The 20,543-nt window shown below is 39.2% G+C and overlaps 2 protein-coding genes across 3 annotated transcripts; both read right to left on the bottom strand.

Annotated features, from left to right (window-relative positions):
- Positions 1 to 235: 235 nt before the first annotated feature.
- Positions 236 to 1,064, bottom strand: LOC115689929 (uncharacterized). 2 transcript variants are annotated; one of them, XM_056311380.1, is made up of 2 exons: positions 922 to 1,064; positions 236 to 757 (listed from the first exon to the last, which is right to left on the bottom strand). In XM_056311380.1, the coding sequence occupies exon 2, from the start codon at positions 740 to 742 to the stop codon at positions 497 to 499; it is 246 nt and encodes an 81-aa protein (XP_056167355.1). In that variant the 5' UTR covers positions 743 to 757; positions 922 to 1,064; the 3' UTR covers positions 236 to 496. The 2 variants fall into 2 exon arrangements, with proteins under 2 accessions (XP_056167355.1, XP_030471977.1); XM_030616117.2 differs by having other exon boundaries at positions 865 to 1,045.
- A 9,427-nt stretch (positions 1,065 to 10,491) lies between these two features.
- LOC115689964 (ethylene-responsive transcription factor ESR2) lies at positions 10,492 to 11,885 on the bottom strand. Its single transcript, XM_030616178.2, has one exon. It carries the CDS (start codon positions 11,823 to 11,825, stop codon positions 10,791 to 10,793), a length of 1,035 nt encoding a protein of 344 aa, XP_030472038.2. The 5' UTR covers positions 11,826 to 11,885; the 3' UTR covers positions 10,492 to 10,790.
- Positions 11,886 to 20,543: the final 8,658 nt, after the last annotated feature.

Raw genomic sequence — 20,543 nt, 5'->3', positions numbered from 1 at the left:
AAGTATAACACATTTCCTTTATAACTGTATGTTCTCTAAGCATATCTTGAGTCAAATAGCGACAATATGTCCTACACATTTCCTTAATATAAAATTTTCTGTACATGGCATCCGTCCAGCTTCAGTTGTGCAGATCAAATTTTATCCAAAATGTGCAATAAAAACCCTAAACAAAATTAGGTCTTAGTGAAAAAAAAAAAACAGGCAAAACTTGTATGAAGATAAACATTCGAGGTTTACATGATAAAATTCAGATCGGCCATGCAAAAGTATTTACTAATCTTCAATTAACAGTGACGAAGACATCCATGTCGAAGCAAAATAGCTGACAAACACACAGTCCTTTGCATTACCCGGGCGCTGATCCATCAGACTTAGCCTCTTCAGCAGATGAAGAAAAACTAGAATATCTACAGCACATCAAAAGGAGACCACTTTGATCCAAAAACCATAGCTTAGCTTAACCTTCAAAGCATTTCATTGGAATGGGATCTTGTCAACTGCTTTTTGTGGGTGAATCTTGAGTGAAGATCGATGAAGTGTCCATGCTTCTTGTCCTCTGGAGCGACGGCGCACGGTGGAGCCGGCACCGGAACGAACCAGGGTGGGTGGTCGGCGAGCACAGGCAGGTGTTCTTGGTGGCGCTCGGCTGCCTCGTGAGAACGGATGGGGCGGGGATCTCGTTCTCGCACGAAATCTCCACCTTCAAATCCTTATTCTTGGCAATCTCTTGATTCTCCATTCTATTTCCTAATTCCTGCAAGCATAATTCAATTGGGCTTGGATCAGTTGTCAGATTCGGCGGAACCAAACATATATGTCTAGATAACTGCAAGACATAAGTCAAGCAATGTGTAGCTATACGATTTGGTGCAAAACATCTGGACACGTGAGCTTTGGATGTTGAGAAGAAGATACGGCCTCAAGTACTAAACTGAAGTTGCATTTGGAATTTGAAGAGGGCGAAGATAAGGAAGGTAATGAGTCAAAAACTTGAACGATAATGAAAGCAATATATCCCAACTGCTCTCTCTCTCTCTCTCTCTCTCTCTCACGGGAGTGATGATCCAAAGTCCATCAACGTCCCACCTAATTTTGTCACTTTTGATAATGCTTCAACCACTCAAAAAGAAGCCATCATAAACAGGGAAGCACATCTTGTATTTTCCCATCTCTCTAAAATGTAAAAGGTGAAGTAGCATATATCTCGTGAGAATCATATCGAGCAATCCTTTATTAGAAAAATTGCCAAATCAGTCATAAACTAATTGTACGGATATCAATACAGTCTTAAACTTTTTAAATTTATCAATACAATCCTAAACTTTTGTGTTAAATTCCAGTTTAATCCTTCTGACCAATTGCTGTTGAAAATTGCTAATATGGCGATCCACGTAGGATGTCATTTTGATTAAAGTCAACATGTCACATAGGATGGCCGAAAATGACCACACGCCACATCATCAATTTCTGACGATAATTAGTCGGAAGGACCACATTAGAATTTCGACCAAAGGTAACAAAATTGGAAAGTTTAAGACTAAATTGACATTCGTATAATAAGTTTAGGACTACTTGGCAATTATTCCATCCTTTGGTAGAAATATCAGAGATATGTGCGCTTCTAATTAGATATAGCGAAAACTTTAAAAACCATCTTCACTTTTCATTTCAATATCAATTTGCATCCGTGAATTCTGAAAATCTACGATTTGTATCTCCAAACATAACTTTCACATCCAACAAGACCAACCTACCCTCGATCTTATCCACGCCCTAAACTCTCTCCGCATCATGGTCTCCCACCACCGACCCCGACCTATGCCACACTGCCACCATGTCGCCATCAACCTTGGCAAAGCCCTCTGTGCATCTCTCTCTCTCTCTCACACACTATGCTCTCTATGTCTCTCTCTTCTTAGCCATGGCCAAGCACAAGCAAGGGTTGAGCTCGACTCATATCTGGGTCAACGTGTCAAGCAAATTTAACTCGAGCTCGACGCTAGCGAAACTCGACATATGTGAATGGAGCTCGATGCTAGCAATGTTCAACTGGCTGTGGCTCAGCTACGGTGGCAGTTGGAGGCCAGTGGCGATGGCACGATGGGCGACAGTAGTTCCAGTTAGAGAGGGGCTAAATAGTGGGTGGGTTAGGGTTTTGGGCAAGTGAGTTTTCATTATGGGTGGATTTGAAATGGTGAGAAGAACAAAATTGAAATGAAAATGGCAAATTCATAAATAGGATTAGATGTTAGATGAAATTTGAGATGCTAATCGTAGGTTATCAAAGCTCGAGATGCAAATTGATATGACGTTGAAATGCAAAGATGATTTTTTTATATTTTTTGCAAAATAAAAATAGGGAAATATATAGATGGTCTCTCTTTAATTATTATGGCAGACATTCTCGTGGGCCTCATCAATTTCTCTCCCCGGTTCCAACGGTGGATCACATGCACTCATCTTTCATCATCCCAATGCCATACACATCATCAATAAGTTCTTTTCACTGCCAATATAATCATAAAAGACAGTCATTTCGAAGCTTTGGTGCTTCTCCCTTGAATTTGCCATATGGAATCTAGATTGAGGGCCAACCATCACCTTTTGCCCACTTGGAAATTGGCCAAACAAAACCAATAAGAGGTCTCTTATTTTCAAAGCGATTTGAATACTAAGTAATTATTCTCATAAAACAATAAATCCGAATCAAATAAAGATGAAAAATCCTCGATATTTAAGTATTTTTAATCCCAACGAAAACAAACATTATTTTCTTCAATTTAATTAAGATTTCGGAATAAAGAAAGAATAATATATAAGTCAATCCGTTTGTATCTTTAAATGGACTAAAGACTAAACCCTCGATTTGTATCTGTAATTTTTAAATACGATGCATGAACTTTCACAATGATCTTGCTCATGAAGCTTCTGATTGGACTTGAAATGCTAACGTGGTATATAGTCGATCAAATCAAGTGTCGTTATATCCACAAATTTTTCAAAAAGTCTAGCCGACAGCATGATCTACGTGATCTGCAAAATGTGACGTGGTCATTGGCACCACGAAACCTTATACTCATCCACAGTTAGAATAAGCAAAAGCAGATATAGATTTTGTTTTTTATCGGCCCAAAAAATAGTTATAGGTCAATGTGACTTCGACCAGCATGGCCTACATGTACGTCCACAAGGAAGATATGGCTCGGAATTTGCTATGTGAAAACCTAGATTACAAAAGTGATGAGTTATCACCATATAATTACAATGTAAGCTAGCGACCAAAAAAAAAACTACAAAGTAAGCCTAGAAAAAATCCCAATTATATTTATCCACAGGAAAAAATGCCACAAAGTGTCACTCGCTCGTTTCCAAACAATAATCACCACAAGTGCACAAATTTCAATACCGCATCGAATTCTCCGACAAATGAGTAATCGTCTGAAAAGTTATGACATTTGTGCTGTTGTCTTCTCTCTGTCCACGAACATGACAAACTACTCTAATAGCCAATATCCATAGGAAATAAATACACATATGATCTCTAAACTTTGGTCAAGTGTGCAATGTGGTCATTAAACTTTGGTCTAATCTGCAATGTTGTCCCTAGACTTTTAATTTGTTCAATGTGGTCCATAAACTATTGGTAAGTATTCAATGTAATCCCTAGATTATATGAAAATATTTAAAAGTGCAGGAACCACATTAAACATTGAATCAAAATTCAGAGACCACATTGAACAAATTAAACAATTATGGACGACATTGCATAATGGATCAAAGTTCAGAGATCACATTGAACAAATTAAAAGCTCATGAACGACATTACATATTAAACTAAAATTTAGGAACTATTTGTATCATTTTCCCTATCCCTAAATCAATCCAATAAAAAATATAGTGACAGGGACGACCCAACAATTGTAGAGAATTGGGCTTTGCTGATCCCTACACACCACAAATCTTCTCAACTTTCTTGTATTTTGACGTTTTTTCCAACATGGCCAAAGTCGAGCTACCAACTCGGCCCAAGTCACTGGTTGGGCTTCATGCCACCGTAAGACCCTCCAACTGTTGACCTTTCCAACCCTTCAATGGAATTTATAAACGTTACATAAGCATTGCTGCTTGCGTGGTTCCTCCTTAAAAAAACAAAAATAAATCATGGGGATGGCTTAGTCATAATGAAAGGACACGTGTTGGGCACACATTCGGCGCATGGCACAAGCTCGATTCTCACACCACCAAGTGCAATGATTTTGTGTTTAAGCCATCAACCCAATTTTGACTCGTCTCTTGTCTAGTCTATAAGGTTATCAGAAAATTTCATAGACCCGGGATTCACATGCTTAAGATGGACTTCCTTGTTATTCCATCGGCAGCAATTGCAACAATTATAGCAACAACAACTATATTTTCTCTCTAAAATTTTGAAAACGGAAAAAAGTATTTTAAGTCTCCAAGAATCATACAAAGTACAATCTGTAACTAGATATGTCAATATATTCTATAGTTTGAAAATGTTTCAAGTCATTTATGTTGAGTTAAATAAAAGTTCAATCTCAAATGTTACAAGAAAAGTACAATGTAAAAATAATATCAAATACCCACTAACGTCATACATGACTAAACAATCTCTCTCATTAAGACTCATTTCACTTATTTAGCACTAGCAAATTATATCTCTATTATTTTTAATTTGGGAACATATTTTCTTTCATGTGTTGTTGGGGGCGCTATGGAAAGAAACAGTTTGGATTGCTGCCTACTCAAGTGCAAGAAACATTTTTTTTTCTAAACATAAGTAAATGAAACTTAAGCTATACATTCTATTGATCTGCTTATGAATTCCAAAGTAAGCTTTCTTTTCCTATTTTACTAAGCCAACTACGAAGCAGGATATCTATTAAAAGAAAAGATTTTCATAGCTACATAAACGAGTTAATTACAATTTCTCTCTGCTAATTTTTCCATGGACTCCAACGGGAATTGACTTGCTTTCATCGAAATGTCCATGTCTAATCGACGGGACCACATTGAGGTATGTCAACAGCACAAGCAGATTTCATTTGAGCCGCAATTGGTTATCATGATCGGCTAAACATGATTTTCAATGTTTTTCCTTCTTTGGCCAAGACTACCTAGCCAAGCTTGAGTACCAAAAACCTTGTTATGCCAAGGCAAACCCCAGAAACTCCCGAACCTTCACATCACAAATTCAGATAATTAAGATAAAATTGATGGTTCGAAGTGCTTAACATTGAATAGAAGCTATGTGACATTGACACATGTCGTAGAAACAAGTTTCTAGATCGAGTCGGAAATGTCACCTTGCAAGCAGTTTAAGGAAGAGAAATGGAAATCAAACATCTCCGGGTGCAAAAGCTTGCTGTCCTCTAGAGATTAATGCCGTGTTGACATCTTTTAATTAACTTTTTTAATCACGAATTTGGGAATCTGGAGGACCAAAAGCATGGTCCAGCATCTACCCACAAATAATAACTACTTCCGTGATTAAACTCTACTTTTATTATAAGAGGAAGGTTAGACTTTTCGATTAGGGTTTGGTTAATCAATGACCCCACTTCTGTAAAGTGGTAGTACCTCTAGGAGTCAGCTATTTATTATCAATTTGCTTTTGGTTCAACAATAATGGACTCTTAGGGGAGGCATTGCATAAACCCTTTTCTACAAAGTTTTAGATCAAATGGTATTGCTACCAAGGTAAATTTTTTGGTTCGACAATAATAAATCAGATTTGATTTAATGCTTGAAGAGGGCTGTAAATTAGATTTGGATTCTTAATGGCTTTGAGGAAAGAATGGCTGGTCCATGCTCTTGTGGATGCGTACAAGAGCTACAGATAGATGCACATGTGATTCCCGTTTAAGTTGTGAAATTTCTTGTCCACCTTGAAAAGGACTCATGGGACTTTAAACTGTAGTTTGGCAAATCAGTTAGAATGTCATTCTGTTCCATCGCATAGCCCCTTCCCAAAGTTCTAGAACGTCGACAACGTTTGCTTATTGATAATAATACGTGCGAACTTAAGATCGTCCACAGAGGTGGACTAGTTAAGGTGTGTGACAACCGACCCGGACATCATCTGACTGCTATAAAGAGAAAGAATAACCTAACTTAAAATGGACCTGAACCGATCTTTAGAATTTTCTGGATAAAAAATTGTTTGGGGGTGACTTTACTTTTTTTTTTTTTTTTGGTATTGTGACTTTACTTTTTAAGTTTTTGTAAATCTTGTTCTATTCATAATCTGACTTTTATTTAAAGGGAAATACTTGAAATGATTCAAAATAGTCGGATATTGATATATTGTTGTTTTTATCTTAAAGTAAACAATATTTTGTGTTTTGGCTAGAAAAGCAATAATCTACTATTTACTTAAAAAGAAAAGGAATCTTACGTATAAATAAATCCAGTCATAAGTTCTATGAACATTAAGCTCTGGAGATTGTAAGGATGTGAAAGTATATTGATGCAGGGTAAGATTCTCCATTATCTTCATTTGGTTAGCATACTAGTGTGAAGCATTATCTTTTAAATAATTACTTAGGGTCCGTTTTTTTGAAGAAAACTAATTTCAAGAAATTGATTTTCGACTTTTCTTTCTGGATGACGAAAACTAATCAATGGCTGAAAACGTTTTCCATAAATTAAAAACAACAAACTTAGATCGGGGAAAACGACTTCCTACTCCAGCAAGGATGAAATCACCTTTCCCTAACTACCAATAAAATGAAAACTAACCATTTTCTTTGAAAATGATTTTTAGTTAAATATTTTCCTTTGTCGTGAAATCTTCAGTGAAACAAACGCACTGAATTTTGTTATTCCTTTAAGCTCTGTTTGTTCCGTGAAAAAAAAATTATGAGAAAACATTTTCCTAGGTTTGGATCGAAGGAAATGAGTCAACAATAAATTTGTTCCTAATCAATGGAAAACCTATGGTTAAATTCAAGAAAATGATCTTCTCTTTCAAAAATTAGAAATTATTTTCCAAACTATGACTAGACATTGGTATATAAACCAGAGACTCGTCTCTATGGACATGGGCCCAGAGATGGTTTCTTGGGACCGGCTTCTCTGGACCCACAACTAGTGCATGTGCTCATGCCTCGAACCCCAATGCCTATGCTCGCGTCCTTGATGCCCGGGTTTGGATCCATCTAGGTTGGGCCCGAGACCCCGGTGCCCGCACCCGTTTCCCTAGCTACCCGTGCCCAAGTTACTAGCGTCCAAATAATGTATGTCTATTTAAGAAAATAAAAGCAGGTATTCCTTTCTAAACGACAAAAAATTATTTCAAATTCATTTTCAAATTTCAATCAAATATCGAAAAATTTTATCGTTTTCCTAGAAAAACAACTTCTTATAAATCGTTTTCCGATATGTTAATTTATTTGCAAAATAAATGGAGCCTTAGGCTCTGTTCGTTTGGCGGAAAATATTCTCCCGGAAAATATTTTCCGGATTTTCCCGTGTTCGGAGGGCGGAAAACGTTTTCCGTGGGAAAATATTTTCCTTCCCCCCCTCATAAAATAGCCTAAGTCTACGGAAAATGACTTCCGCTTCTTCAAAAGCGGAAATCATTTTCCGGAGCTTCTTTTTCTTCTTCTTCACTAAGGTCGCCGGCCGCCGCCGCTGCGCCGCCGCGCTGCCGCTCGCCCGCCGCCACCGCCGCCGCCACCGCCGGACGCCGAACGTTGGCCGTCAATCGCCGCGCCATGCTGCTGCCGCCGCCGGCCGCTGCTGCCGCGGCCGCTGCGGCCGTTGGCGCGCCGCCACGCCGGCGAAAAATATTTTCCGAAACTTTTTCATATTGATCGCCGAACACCGGAAAATTATGTTCCGGGAAAATATTTTCCAGGAAAATGACTTCCGGGAAAATATTTTTCAAAAGGAGAATATTTTCCGCCAAACGAACGGAGCCTTAGAGTTATTTGTTTTTGCTATTGCCTAGATTGCTCATCAACATGGATTGACAAAAGTTTTATTAGTTTCAACATGATGAATTGCTAATGACTCTTGCATTTGACGATGATGAGCGTCTTCTCATCACTTTGCGTTGTCTTCGTTCTCTCTTCTTCGTCCTTTCGTGCTACCTGCTGTCTTCTCTTCCCTTTTCAAGAACCAATTTATGCTAAGGACCATGGACGGGTTCACGAGATATCCCACGCTTCTTCTCTCGACTGCCCATTGCACCGGATCTTAGCACGGCGTTGATGGCGGAGCCGAGTCCTTCGAGGATTGAGGATGAGGCTAAGGTCCAATGATCATGGAGGAGTCGTCAGGCTAGGCGGCGATGCAGCAAATGACACAGACACACACACACAAGCTGAGGGACTCAAGGTCTCGCCGGCAAAGGTGAGCGGCGTGGTGATCGCGATGGCTTCTGGCACGGCGGCGATGATGCACAATGGCGATTGTGGCTAAAGTAGGGTGATCAGGGTGGGGATTTTTCTAGGGGGGTCTATTTGGAGTTTTGGGGAATTTAGATTTATGATAGGGACAATATAGAAAAGAAAGTGGCAATTTTCAAAATGACTTCAGCTTGTTAATTAATGTGAAATGCAATTTGGTGTGCCACTCAAAAACTCAAAATACAAAATGGTTTTTCAAAAAAAAAATAGAGGATGGATACTGAAAATTCTAGATAAAAAGTTAAGGATGGTTTTTGGTACTTTTCCAACTATTTAAGTCCAAGACCAATTTGGCCATTCATACCGTCGATAGCCACCGCTGAGGAGGATGTTCCTAATGTGGCTTCACAACCTCTCCGAGATTAGGCTGCACTTCTTTTCCGATTTGGATTTAAGTCAAGTTTTGGGGGTTTTACTCTCTCGAATTAGATCTACGTATAGATTTGGAAGCTCCTTATATATATTTGATCTGAGTTCTTTCAACATTTTGATGTCGGTGTCTCTGCATGGCGGTAGTGATGAGGACGTTGAACCTAGATGTGCACCTACAGATCTCGACATGTGATCATCACTGAATTTGGTGATTGGCCGCCAATCGTTTATGGTAGTAAATATTCTTGAGGGATGAAAGTGTGCTCCTAACTACAAATTGTGCTTTTTTATTTACTTTCTAGCTTTTGCTTTGTTATGCACTTATTTGGGATTTGCTAGGCTTAAAAGCCTTCTATGTACCTCTCGAGTATTATATACGAATGGTATCTTTCTTTCGACCAAAAAAACAGTCCAAGTCATTAATTGAGTGATCAACTTAATTAATTAGCGTCTTCAAGTGACAAACTAAATAGGGCGGTGTATTTAATCAGTCAATGTCTAATTCACTTATCCATGCAATTCATTCAACCCCTAGATGTGTCAAAAGAACCTTAATTTCTCATTAACTTAGGGAAAATTGGACAAATTCATATTTCACGCAACTTATTAAGAAATTAAATTAGTTTGGCTTACCTCATTTTACTTTCGAAGTAAATTGGGTATATTTTAACTCTTCATTTCATTGCTTCTCACAAAAACTTTAGAGTTTACCCAATTTTCTACAACCCTTCCATTTTCCCTCCCCACTCATCTCCCAAAAAAAAAAAAAATTTCACGAATACATGAAATGTAAATGTATCCCCCCTTTTTTTTGTTAACTAAACATGTGATGAGATGTAAGATAAAGGAAATAAATTGATTGTGTATATCACCAATAATAAGAGAAATGACAAATCCCAAAAATCATTTCTAGTTTCTCTTAATAAAAGCTTTGCACCTTCTAATTTGGAATCTTACATCTTTACAATGTAAATCATCAAGAACAGATTGAGAAGATTATGAAACATGGTCATGGGAGAACTAAATTATAAATGAAATTTTCTGAGGCAAAGTACTGGCCGTGTTACAAGTAGAAATTACAAAGGGCATGATTCACCATTTTCATAAAAATCTTATTAACAAATATAATAAGATGAACCACCAAATTATGTAAGAATGGTAACACAGTTTCTTTGAGAAATTTCCAAAATTGAAGAAGCAATTAGTTATTTCAGAAAAGGATTTACATTACCAAAGCGAATTTAATAAACTTAACAAGTACACCTAAAACTCATTTTAACATTGTTCCCTTCCATAATTTTTTTTCCCAAACAATCAGTAGTTTTATTTTTCCAAAAAAGTTAAAAAACCTTTCCTTCCCCGGAGGATTTGTGTCGCCAAACCAAGGAATGCACAGACCACAGCTTTTTTCATTACCAAGGTCAACGCTCACCACCATGAACTCCAGAACAAACCTCGAGAATTAACTCAGTTGCAGACCACGCTCCGCCATTTTTTCGAGCCCCTCTCGTTCATCAATAACTCGCACACGCTCTGCAAATTATTAGCTCCCATCAACCCACCATTAACGACGCTTTCGAGCTTCCCCATCTTATGTTCAACCACGCACTTAGCAACTGACAGAAAAGTAATCATCGACATGACCCTGTTATCGATTCAACCATAGACAGAATCGGACAGAGAACAGAAAACCAAACAGTGGCACATATGTAGAGGATGACAAGGGGAAGCGAAGAAGAAGACGAAGAGAATTTGGAGAGGAGTACATGGCTACAACACCCGTCTTCACAAAACCCTAGAGAAAAAACCAGCAAAGATGGAAGAAAAATGAAAAAGCAAAGCACAAACTCCTTGGACGTTCAATCTAGGTTCATAGTTTTCTTTTTCTCCAGAACTATATCGTCAATACACAGAAGCAACATATGAATATATAAAAATATATATATATGTGAATATAGTGGAGACTCCCAAGTGATCGGCTTAAGCATCATGTACCCTAGCTGCGAAAGTGCCGAGAAATTCGGGGTACTGGAGCACATCCACATCCAACAGCGACGGAGCAGCGGCGGGAACCCCGACGAGGTCGTCGCTGTCGCCGCCGCACGAGTAGGTCTGCAGGTGTAGGCTGGTGAGGCCGTTCAAGCTCTGCATGTGCTCGCGAGGCGAAGTGACGGCGCCGAGGCCGTGCGGGTCGTCGTTCCAAAACTGACCCTTCACTTGATCCGAGCTCTTCTTCTTCCTGGGGAAGAACCCTTGGATGACTTCCTCCAAGAGGCCCGACTCGGGAGATTCTTGAAGGAAGAAGCCGCACGAGCCGTCGTCCTCGTTCGGTTCGGCCGGAGCTTGTGGCTTCTGGTACTCATTTGGCACGTGGAGACTCGGAGGCTGAGCATAAGAAGAAGTTTGGGACGGTGGTTGTGGCGGTGGTGGTGGTGGGTACAGAGGAGCGGTGTTGGGAGGGTTGAGAATGTCGCGAAGGAAAAACGAGACGTCCAGAGAGGCAGCGTTCCTCGGCGGCGCCGCCACGGGAGTTGCGGCGAGGACTGTTCCCCTAGTGTTTATGTTGGTTAAGTCTCGAGAGTAGGGTTTTGGAGGGAAGGTGTTGAAGGGAGCTGCGTTATGGAAGAAGTGGTGGTGGTCAGAGAGAGGCGGCGGGTTGGTGGGGTAGACGAAGTTGGTGCGGGCCTTGATACCGCGCATGGCCCGGGCGGCGCAGTCGTAGGCGCAGGCCGCCTCCTCGGCCGTGTCGAAGGTGCCGAGCCACCGCCGCTCCTTCGACTGCGGGTCCCGTATCTCCGCCGCGTACCGCCCCCACGGGCGCCGCCTCACTCCCCGGTACCTCATCGTCACGCCCGACCCGCCTCCCCCGCCGCCGTCCCTCAGCGTCCTCTTGCCGCTGTTGGCAAGGGTGGTGGGGGTGGGGGTGGGGGTAGTAGGGGTGGATGGTTTCTTGTGGAGGGAATTGTGAGGTGGGTTGGGGGTGAGGGTGTTGAATTGGGTGTGTTCTTGATCCATGTCTGCTAGAGGATTGATGAGAGATTGGGGTGAATTGGAAGAGAGGGAAGAGAAGGTTTTGGGGCACCTGAGGATTGGGTTGGAGTGGGACTGTGGGAGGGTGTGTATTTATAGAGGGAATGGAACGGAACGAAACGAAACGTAACGTGAGACTTTCGAGATTGTTGGGGGCCTAGGAAATTGATTGATTTAGTGCCATTCGAGTTTCGTGTGCTTCCTAACCTCTTAAAAGCTTAATTCGAGTTTTGTGTGCGTTCTAATCACAAGAGTAGGCTTTTTTTTTTACTTGCATAATTCCGATATAATTTAGTTAATTAATATAGAAGCGTAAAAACTTGGATAGATAGAGGCTTATCGCTTTTAATATTAACAAAAAGAAAATTACAAAGTGGCTACCTTTCTCAATTCGATGTATCCATCATTGATCGATGCGAGATTAAAAATGTAACTAGTCAAACGATCGTCGCTTTTGTGTATTCAAAGAAAACAGATCATGAATATTGCGTGAAAGGACTTTTCTTGATTTGGTCTATTTTTGTAGTCAACATAACATAATTTCTAAAGGGAAATCGAATAATGTTTTCATTTTTTTATAATATTGCGTTATGAAATTCAGGTAATCATTTTCCTCAATTCTAAATTAAAAAAAAGTTGGATTGATCATGTCACATTAAAATGACACAAATCTTTTAAGAATATCTCCACTCGATTGACTACATCACTTGCATCAATAATAAGTCCTTTCACGCTAGCACGAGTAGAATGCAAAGTGAATGAACAACAAATTCTTAATGCACCAAATGGGTTGAAGTCCCCCAAAGGACCTTCAAGCTACACCATATAGCTGAAAAACATGATCTTGTAATATGAATCAAATCCAAGAAACCCAAGACGTTATAAGGTAACAAGTGTTATTAGGGCAGCATGATAAAACCCAAGAAAAGATCCAAGATTGCAGTGGTCCAGATCTGATTCGACCCTTTGTGCCCTAAGTCCATTCTTTCTTATTGGTTTTTGTCAATGTCAAATACTGTAGATTTGATGGGTTTTATTATGAATATTGAGTTTTAAGTTCACTCAGACGACACATCTTATTATATTATATTTCTTGAGGTCATGTCACGATCCACACGTAAATCTTGATGGGTTTACCATGTGCCCTATCGATCCTCTTAACTTGTGTGGTTCGGCACCGCCAGCTAAGGGGGCAATTATTCCGCCAGTAATTGTCTTCTTCTTCGACTATTTCCAAAGAGCCGTGACGTGAACCCGATTAATGCAGAACATCAATGGGAAGAGCACGGGGGCAGATTTCTTCCCCTTTCCTTTCCCCCTTTCCTTTTCTTCTTTCTTTTCCACTTTCTTCATAATGAAAAGCAACATTTGCTTTGAATAATAATAATCGCTTCGCTGGTAATAATGCCCTACTTTTCGACACCCTTTTGTCCCGCAGGGAAAAAGTCGAAAAGGGATTATCTGCAACTGGTCTGCATCTTCACGTCCCCATCACACATGCAATGAAAAGAAGTCGGGATTTTCGGACAAGTAAATGGAGCTGTTTCCTCCTCTTCCATGGCTTTTTCATCTTCCTCGCTCTGCTTTATTTATTCATTCTGTTTGAATTTTCCAAGAGCTTTTTTCTGGGAAGTTGGACAGAGGGGGAGGGAGGGAGAGGGAGAGGGAGAGGGAGAGGCAGTGTGGTCAGAGAGGATTATCATTCAGAATGATTACACTGGCGGCGCTCAGAAGTTGTTCCTCCGTCTTTGGGTTTTGTCATTGTTCCACCTTTCCTTTTCGATTTCCTCTTGTTTGACTATTATCTCACTTGTATTTATTTCTCCCTCCTTCATTTATGCTGAAGCGCAAAAGTTAAAAAGAAGAAGAAGAAGAAGAAGAAGAAGAATTACCCATGATTTCACTTCGGTTAAACCCATTAAATGCATCTTTATGAATATGCCGATGTGATTCTTTATGCTGGTAAACTTTATTACTTGCCAGAGGATATAATGCATGAAAAAGTTTCTGTATATTGGGTTTTCTACGACGAACACATGCTGTATAAGCCAGATAATAAATGTTTCTATCTTTCAGAGTTAATTGAAGCATCTTATATTTGCAATTCCCTTGAAAATTTGAACTACATTTTCTAACCTTCTAGATATGAATTTGTATTAGTGGTAGAATGATTCAGCGATGACAAATCTTTTTTCACATAGCCTGACTACGTAGAACTAAACCATAAATGGAGCTATCATATAAACCATTGTGTTGATCGTATTTTCGCTCGTGTTTTTCATATGATTAATATCGTCGCTGCAACGTTTTTGTGCAATTACTTAAGTGAATAATAATGATTAAGTTTTCAAGAACCATGGATTAAATGTCACATGGATTTGTCTTGTCTAGGGTTTATATAGGTTGTAGGGTTTATATTAGGCTATGTTGGTGAGTTAATAGTCACATGGACTTGTCTCTCTAGGGTATATAGGTTGTGTGATTTGCGGGTTTATTAGGCTATGTTGGCTGCAGGTTGTTAGTGTTCAGCAGTACAATCTTGCATTAGTGAAGAAGATAGGTAACTCCCACTTACATATATAATTCCACTTAGCTTTCTCGTTGCCTCTACTATAATCATTCAGTTATAACGAGCAGTGAATAGGAATTCTAGGGTTTCCTAAGAGCTCACAAATTATTTCCGCACCTTTACTCGTTAACAAAAACTGACACGACTTAATACGTTTTCATCCATCTTCAGCAAAGACGAATCATACTGGTTATAAAAAAAAGGTTTCTCATTTTCGCTTGAATCATAAAGAAACACGAAGATGTAGTACTCGAAAGATTGAGTTGGTGGAAATCATCCAACCTTCATATCGGCCTCTCATCGGGCATTTAAGTTCTATACCATTTTTCTGTTTTTGTTTAACATAGGCAAAGGACAGTGATAACCAGCTACTGAGGTTAACACTCGAGGCATTTCAATATAAATCATGCTTTATATAGTTATAATGGCTAAACTCAATTCTAGATGGATTGGCATTGTTCAGATAATTGGTTCAAAAGGAATGATTTTTTTAAGGGTTCACTTCACCCTGCGCTGTATCACCAACCCACATGACACACATTAGGGTTCAGTGCCTGTAGTTTCATCAGGGTCATTCAGCTGATCTGCAAAGTATCAAAACTAATGATAATCAGAAGCAACATCACTAACCACATGGAATAACCTCTTGATCACTTCATGTTACACCTAGAAATATACTACAACAGTTGCTAGGCAAAGCTCAGCATGTTAGTCGCATTCACAGCAGAGGAGGTGCAGTATTCTCCTCCATTACTTTGTCCAGGTTTTCACATTATGAGATGTGCTTTTTATCAGTGCTAGAGACGATTAGGCAATGACCAGGACTCTCCATAAAAATTGATGAATTTATGAGAGAAGAGCTCTTAAAGTTCCTGTCCTTTCTCCTGGGTTGCTTCAGACTGTACGCAAAGAACTACAGTTGTATCTCAATTTATTTGCGTAGTTGTGTACTTCTTGTACCGCAAGCGAACTCCGTCACCATCGATCTGGATAGCTATGCTTTAGAATATAAAGAACTATCTAAATCGATCTTGATTCAGCGGCTTTTGTTTAAGACCGCAAGGAAGTATTTCACTTGACTTCCCTGAACTATCACCCTCTTATAGTTCGTTCTTGATTAAAGACAACATCTATGATAGATCCATTTGCGATTTACACAAAGGAGTTTTGTAAGGAATACAAATCGTTGAAGAGAAGAAAATAGAGAAGAAGACCCACGAATTTACACGTGGAAAAACCTTTCGAAATCAGAAAGGAAAAAACCAAGGAGCCGCACCAGGACAACTTGAGAAACAAAGACAAGTGAAGACTATAAAATTTCTATTCATTTTTCAGGAATAAAGTGCATGATCAATTTACATAATTCTCCACTAGCAAAGAACCCTTGCGGCACGCAGAAAACATCTAGCTCCTCGAAAGTCCGATAAAATTATCTTTATTCGAATTTTAGAGAGAAATCCTGATAAACAAACCATAAAGTAGTTGTAATGTGTTAAATTATGTAAAATTCATTCATTACAATCACATTAGTAAAAAGAGAATGATATTTTGATTTCTAATTAGTTCAAAAATGATAGTTGGTTTTGAGCTTTCAAATCTTCCAGAGGATTATCGCTTCTTCTTGGAGCGCAATTCTATCATTTTGAGTAAGGGTGATCGATTTCAGGGTGGATAGGTTCTAGATATGGAACCTTAAACCTACCATGTTAGACCCGATTTTCAATTTTTTGAACCTAAAATCTACCATATTTGCTTTGGAACCGGTCCTAGAACTGAACTGAACCGAACCTACCTTGTTTTTCGATTCGGTTCCAAGGTCTACCAGAGAAACGATTTTTTTTTTTGGTTATTTTTTTGTTTCATTTTTTACAGCAAAATAATATAAGTAACAAAACGATTCAAAGTAAAGGATGAACGAGGGCAAACAAGCAATGGCAAGTCAAGAAGAGCGAGGGTTGCGAGACTCGAACGAGTGAGGAGAAGGGTGAGTCGCAAGCAAGAGAGAGAATCGTGAAGTGTTTAAATGAGATTGGAGAGACCAAAGAAAAATAGAGATAGAGAAGAGGGTGCCGAGAGATAAATTAGGATTTTCAGGCTTTATGAAACCAGTTCCAAGTTCGGTTCGGTCGATCTGGTTCCCAAGTGATTCCTCACTCGAAACCACGAACTCATGTTCCCAACGCGCACAACTATTTGCAGTTCTAGGAATTAAAGCCGACTAACGCCTTCCAAGTTCATCAACTCTTGCCTACATTGCTCGATGATTGGTTTCGCTCTCCAATTATAGACCAGGCATGCTCGCATGGGGGGATTACAGTTGTTCGCCCTATACAAGTCCAAGATGTCGAGCCTATCTTCTAATAAAAAAAGGAAAAAATTATCTAATCAGTCTTAAACATATTTTTTCAAATGTCAATTCAATTTTAAACTTTTCGATTTTGCTAATTCAGTCTTAAATATTTGCATGAAATTTTCAATCTAATCCTCCCGATCAATTTTCGCCGGCCGTCCCATGTGATAAATTGTCACGCTAGCAATTTCCGTCCCTCATGGGATGATAAGTTCACGTTACGTCACGAACGAACCTCTATCCAGCTCGTGCCTTCGGCAACCTCACGCGCCTACGAATGGGACCAAGTAATTTTGGCCGAATCAAAGCAATTCCATAGCAGAGATGTAAGGCCCTTGCGATGCGACAACATGCCTGTCTTTTGAAACGGATTGCACGTACACAAGGACCTTTCGGGGGGCGATTCCGTTTGATGCGACCCAAGAAGTGCCTAGTTGCAATGAAAGAGGAGGAGGAGGAGGAGAAGGAGAGGACGCGAGCAGCGAATTGGCTTTGCAGTGCTCTGAGAGAAAAAGAGATGAATTAAATGAAAAGGTGGTGGGGGGTGGTGCGTGTTGGTGTTGTTTTGGCGGCTATCTCAGAGTTTGTTTCTCCAATCAATGGAGGTCCTGAGAGTCTTGTCCCCCCACCCCCACCCTGACCTCCATTGATATCTCCACCACCCCACCATCCTCCCTCCACCACTCCATGCATCTCTGCAAATCCTCAGAACTCCTCTTTCTGAAACCTCGACAACCAAAAGCTAAAGCCTACAACCTACGAACCACCCCCATCTACTTCTTCCCCTTTTGCCTTTTACTGTTCTTCTGTTTTTCTAATAGAAAAATGGTTTTGATTTATGCAAAAAGATATATAATAAAAGTAATCGCATCTGGTTTGAGAGAAACTTCATGGTGTTTTCTGTACTCCTGGAAGAGCCTACTTATGGCCCGAAGAAGATGAAGAACGGAATGGGATGATGCGTGGTTTTCCGACCAAACAAGAAAATGGTGATGGCTGATCAACTTTGGTTTGATCTGTTCTCTAGAAAATTAGACAATAAAAGAACTTTAGACCCAAAAATAGATAATAAAAGAAATGTTAGTTTTTGGAATTTTCGACGTGTTTTTCCTCATCTTCTTAAAACGTTGGGAAGGAAAATGGGATTTCCTAATGATTTTTCTATGTATATATAGCCGATTATTGAATTTCACGTATTCGAAAGAATCTAATCAAGTTAGAAATTGGATTTCCTATTTATGTTGCCAAATTTTCTAGACAATTTTGTTTAGATGGCAATGTTAGAGCTCTTCTCTTCCTCAAGATTAATGAGCACATCCACGTTTTTCTTTTTCTCTTCACTTGTAATTCATCATTTAACTCATATAATTTTGGTTTTTTATACAAGACTAAAATAGCGTAAGAAGAAAATGTAGTCGAGACATATAGAACAATATTTATGACTTTTCTGTAGAAAATATACACAAGATGAAATATCATCTAATGTTCATATATGGACTAGTCTCTTTGTTAAAAAGGCCTGTGGCGATGTGTGGGCTAACACCTAGTACATATATGAGTGAGTAATCGGATAGGTTTGACCCGGGAACCAGACTGAACACCCAAACGGCCAATTCCAAGGTCAAAGCGGTCTTATACAATGCAACCAAGGAGAATGGAACCGACGACCACCAGTTTGAAGTGGACACACAAAATCACTCAATTTAGAAGATTTTACTAGTCCTAAGGTAAAACTCCTTTTGCAGTATCAAATATGTGATCTTTACAAAACAAATCCGATTATCAGGTAGAATCAGGAATTGGCTTGTAACCCATTAGTTCTAATCAAGATTGGTTCTCGGTTTCAATTTTTAGAAACTAGGGCCTATATGGTAGGTTCCAAAATCTAGTCTTGGAAGCAACTCATCCTGGAACCCAACACCACCAGTACATTCGTATGAAATCATTTTTTCCTCCATGCTTAAACGGTTTGAGGGCTCTAACAATTTTACAAAGTTTCGAGGATTTGATGTATGTTAAAGAATTATTTGGTTCGCCCTAAATTACTCGGTCCATTTTAGGTGCATGAGGTAGCAATTGCCGAAGGCACGAGCCGGATAGAGGCAGGTTCCAAAATTTGTTCTTGGTCACTTGTGTAAAATTTTTGTATAGCGTACAGTATAATTCTTCATTAAATCCTTATCCGAAGTTGAGAAAATGGAAAACGACATAAATGGTCCATAAAACTTTGACCCAACATGCAATACCATACCTGAACTTTTAATTTGGTTCAATATGATCCCCGAACTTTTGATACATATTCAATTTAGTTCATGGATTATATAAAAATGTTCAATGTTGTCTCTAAACTTTTTTCTATGGAATGATAACGTTAGATATTTTCATCTAGTCTAGGGACCCAAATTGAACATTTATCAAAAGTTCGGGGATGACATTGCATATTTTGCTAAAATTTAGGGACCAAACTGAATAAATTAAAAATTCAAAGACGATGTTGCACGTTACGTGAAAATTTAAAGATCATTTGTTTAATTATCCTTTTAAAAAAATATCCCGGGCAAGAACCAATTGAACAGGGATCTACCCCGTGGATCTAAACCTAGTCCTTATCCAAAAGAAGTAAAGAATGGACAGAGGCCAAGTTCGAAGACAGCTATTGCAGCTAAGAAAGGCAAGAGAATCAGAGGGCTGAAATAGTCAACATGCCGACATCCTAATGTCCAGCAAACATTTCGAAGACATCGACTGCACTATCCATCGGACAAACATTGTTATAATGCTAATTCCTTCTTAGTATCTTAATCCATGAGATTGGCTTGGTAATTGAGAGATCGACTTATGTTAATCGACTCGGTACGCGGCACTTTAGTTTGATTTCCCACGTTTGATCTCTTGTAAGTATAAACAATTCTATGTTTAAGCCCACCATTTCGGTTATGATTAGCGCCTAATTTGGGATATCCCATGGGCTCAGGGCTTACCTACGTAACACGGGCTTTCATGTCATAAAAGATATCGGGGTTTGACGACTGATCAGTAAAGCAACGGATGCATGTGGTAAATCAGATGCACGACCTAAGTTCGACTCCCATATTATCTAATGCACATTATATCGTGGGCTTTATTAACAAGTGCCTTAAGTGGACCCGTTAAACACCTAAATAAAAGAAAGATTGTCATTTTCAATGTAGCGTTTCTCTCGTGTTAGGTGCAATCGGTGCATTGGAAATAGCAGTTCCTTCTGTATTTAAGTATGGTTATCAAGACCCTAGCTAGTCTTATACATGGACCATTCTTATGGATTTTGAATGACGTCTTACATGATCTACGAAGTTGTTACGGAATTTAAAGAGTCGGATTTACCTTACTTGTTATTGCTATTGTGTTAGTAATAAATTTAACAGAATTCAAATATTTAAAAACACTTGTGTGTTCACCAAATCTAAATCTTTCATAAACTCCACACACGATCCTATGTCAAATATTCCCCGAGAAGTAGCATGAGTATGCATGTCAATTGTCATCGCAACGAATTAAACAAGACACATCGAGATCGTGACGTAACCTGAGAGGACGCCATGGCCAAGAAGGGTGAAAAGAACTCTAGAGAGATGATCTAATACAACGGTTTCTCGATCCGAATACTATCTTCAAGGTACAATATAAAGTGTTTGTACGATATATATATAGTCGTTGTTATGTTGTAATTGTGCGGTAAAGTATTGTAACTTACGACGAAGCTAGCTTTGTGACACGTTTTAATATTGGATGCATTATGAATATC

This window comes from Syzygium oleosum, unplaced genomic scaffold, assembly GCF_021117445.2.
Source record: "Syzygium oleosum isolate NSW1041296 unplaced genomic scaffold, Sole_v2.1 Sole_v2.01, whole genome shotgun sequence".
Lineage (NCBI taxonomy): Eukaryota > Viridiplantae > Streptophyta > Magnoliopsida > Myrtales > Myrtaceae > Syzygium > Syzygium oleosum.
This window is presented reverse-complemented; position numbering and strand designations above follow the sequence as displayed.

What these genes read in the sequence shown, in the direction of transcription:
- LOC115689929 (XM_056311380.1), bottom strand. Translation starts at nt 742, where the DNA reads ATGGAGAATCAAGAGATTGCCAAGAATAAGGATTTGAAGGTGGAGATT.
- LOC115689964 (XM_030616178.2), bottom strand. Translation starts at nt 11,825, where the DNA reads ATGGATCAAGAACACACCCAATTCAACACCCTCACCCCCAACCCACCT.